General features: G+C 45.2%; 1 protein-coding gene across 1 annotated transcript in view; it reads right to left on the bottom strand.

The window, feature by feature from the left end:
* Positions 1 to 1,319, bottom strand: part of mtm1 (myotubularin 1) — a 14,713-nt gene extending 13,394 nt beyond the window's left edge. Inside the window, exons 1-2 of the mRNA XM_015404320.1 lie at positions 1,289 to 1,319; positions 233 to 327 (exon numbers count right to left, since the gene is read on the bottom strand). Coding sequence (XP_015259806.1) covers positions 233 to 310 — 78 coding nt within the window. The 5' untranslated portion in view covers positions 311 to 327; positions 1,289 to 1,319. The remainder of the gene's footprint in view (positions 1 to 232; positions 328 to 1,288) is intronic.
* Between the last annotated feature and the right edge of the window lie 6 nt (positions 1,320 to 1,325).

The raw sequence follows: 1,325 nt of genomic DNA on the forward strand, positions 1-1,325 counted from the left end.
GTAGAGCGTCCTCTGATGCTGGTCCCCAGCCAGCGTTCCTCTAACCATGGAGCTTCCTGCTGGTTTGATGGTTCAGCTGAGCTGACGGGTTTAACCCTTTAGAGTTTGGAGCCAGAATGGAGCTGAGGGAGGGGTCCAATCTAGAGCCAGATGATGATGATGATGATGATGGCGGTGATGATGATGATGGAGGTGGTGTCTGAGGACGGCTGCAGCCGTCAGCGGGACTCACAGCGTCGGAGCTCTTGAAGTAGAGTCTGTAGTTGGTGACCAACACCTTCCCTTTCACGGCTCCGCTGAACGGACACATGTAGATGATCTCCTGATCTGGAAGGACAGAAAGGCTTAGAGTCGCCTCGTCTCTGGAGGCTTTCAGCGCCTCGCGTAATGACACGACCATACGACGACACGACCACACGACAACACGACGACATGACGACGAACATCACAGACCTACAGCTTTGAACGGAGGAAACAGAAAGGCTGCTAAACAGATCCATTCAGTCGATCCGTTTCCTTTTGGATCCAGCTGGAGACGTTCTGAACTCTGATCCTTCACTCAGCTCAACTTCTATCAATTACTGATCTATGCTCACTTTCTGGATCTGAACAGCTTTATTAACCAGGTCACTAAGATATTTCAACATGTTCAGGATAGAATAGAATAGAACCAAACAGAACAGAATAGAACAGAATAGAACAGAACCAAACAGAATAGAACAGATCAGAATATAACAGAATAGAATAGAACCAAACAGAATAGAATGAACCAAACAGAATAGAACAGATCAGAATAGAAAATAATAGAATAGAACCAATCAGAACAGAATAGAATGAACCAAACAGAATAGATCAGAATAGAATAGAATAGAAAATAATAGAATAGAACCAAACAGAATAGATCAGAATAGAATAGAATAGAAAGCCCTTGTATTTCCTAACTTCCTGTCCTTCAGTAGAATCATTTGTTCTCCAGCGTCGCCATCGCTCCGATAACTCAAACCGCGCTGTAGCTCCACCCACTTCCTGTTTCCCCTCTAGGAGGGGGAGGGGCAGAGCGGTCAGGGTGTGGTTAGTTGACAGGGATGCAGCAAAGGATTGTGGGTGTTTTTCTCTGGGCTCAGTTCTTCATGCAGTCAGAGATGAAAGCAGCAATAATTTAATAACATTAGAAGTAAAGAACAGACTGAAATTAATCAAACCAGAATAACCTGAAATCTCAGTAATTAGAGGAAACGTTCAGCATCAGAGAGATGCTGCTGCGACCAACGGTCGGCCATTTTATTACCTGTAATCCGGTCCTCTCCTGGGAGCAGACACACGTC

The sequence above is a fragment of the Cyprinodon variegatus genome, unplaced genomic scaffold (assembly GCF_000732505.1).
Source record: "Cyprinodon variegatus isolate N-32 unplaced genomic scaffold, C_variegatus-1.0 Scaffold1694, whole genome shotgun sequence".
NCBI lineage: Eukaryota > Metazoa > Chordata > Actinopteri > Cyprinodontiformes > Cyprinodontidae > Cyprinodon > Cyprinodon variegatus.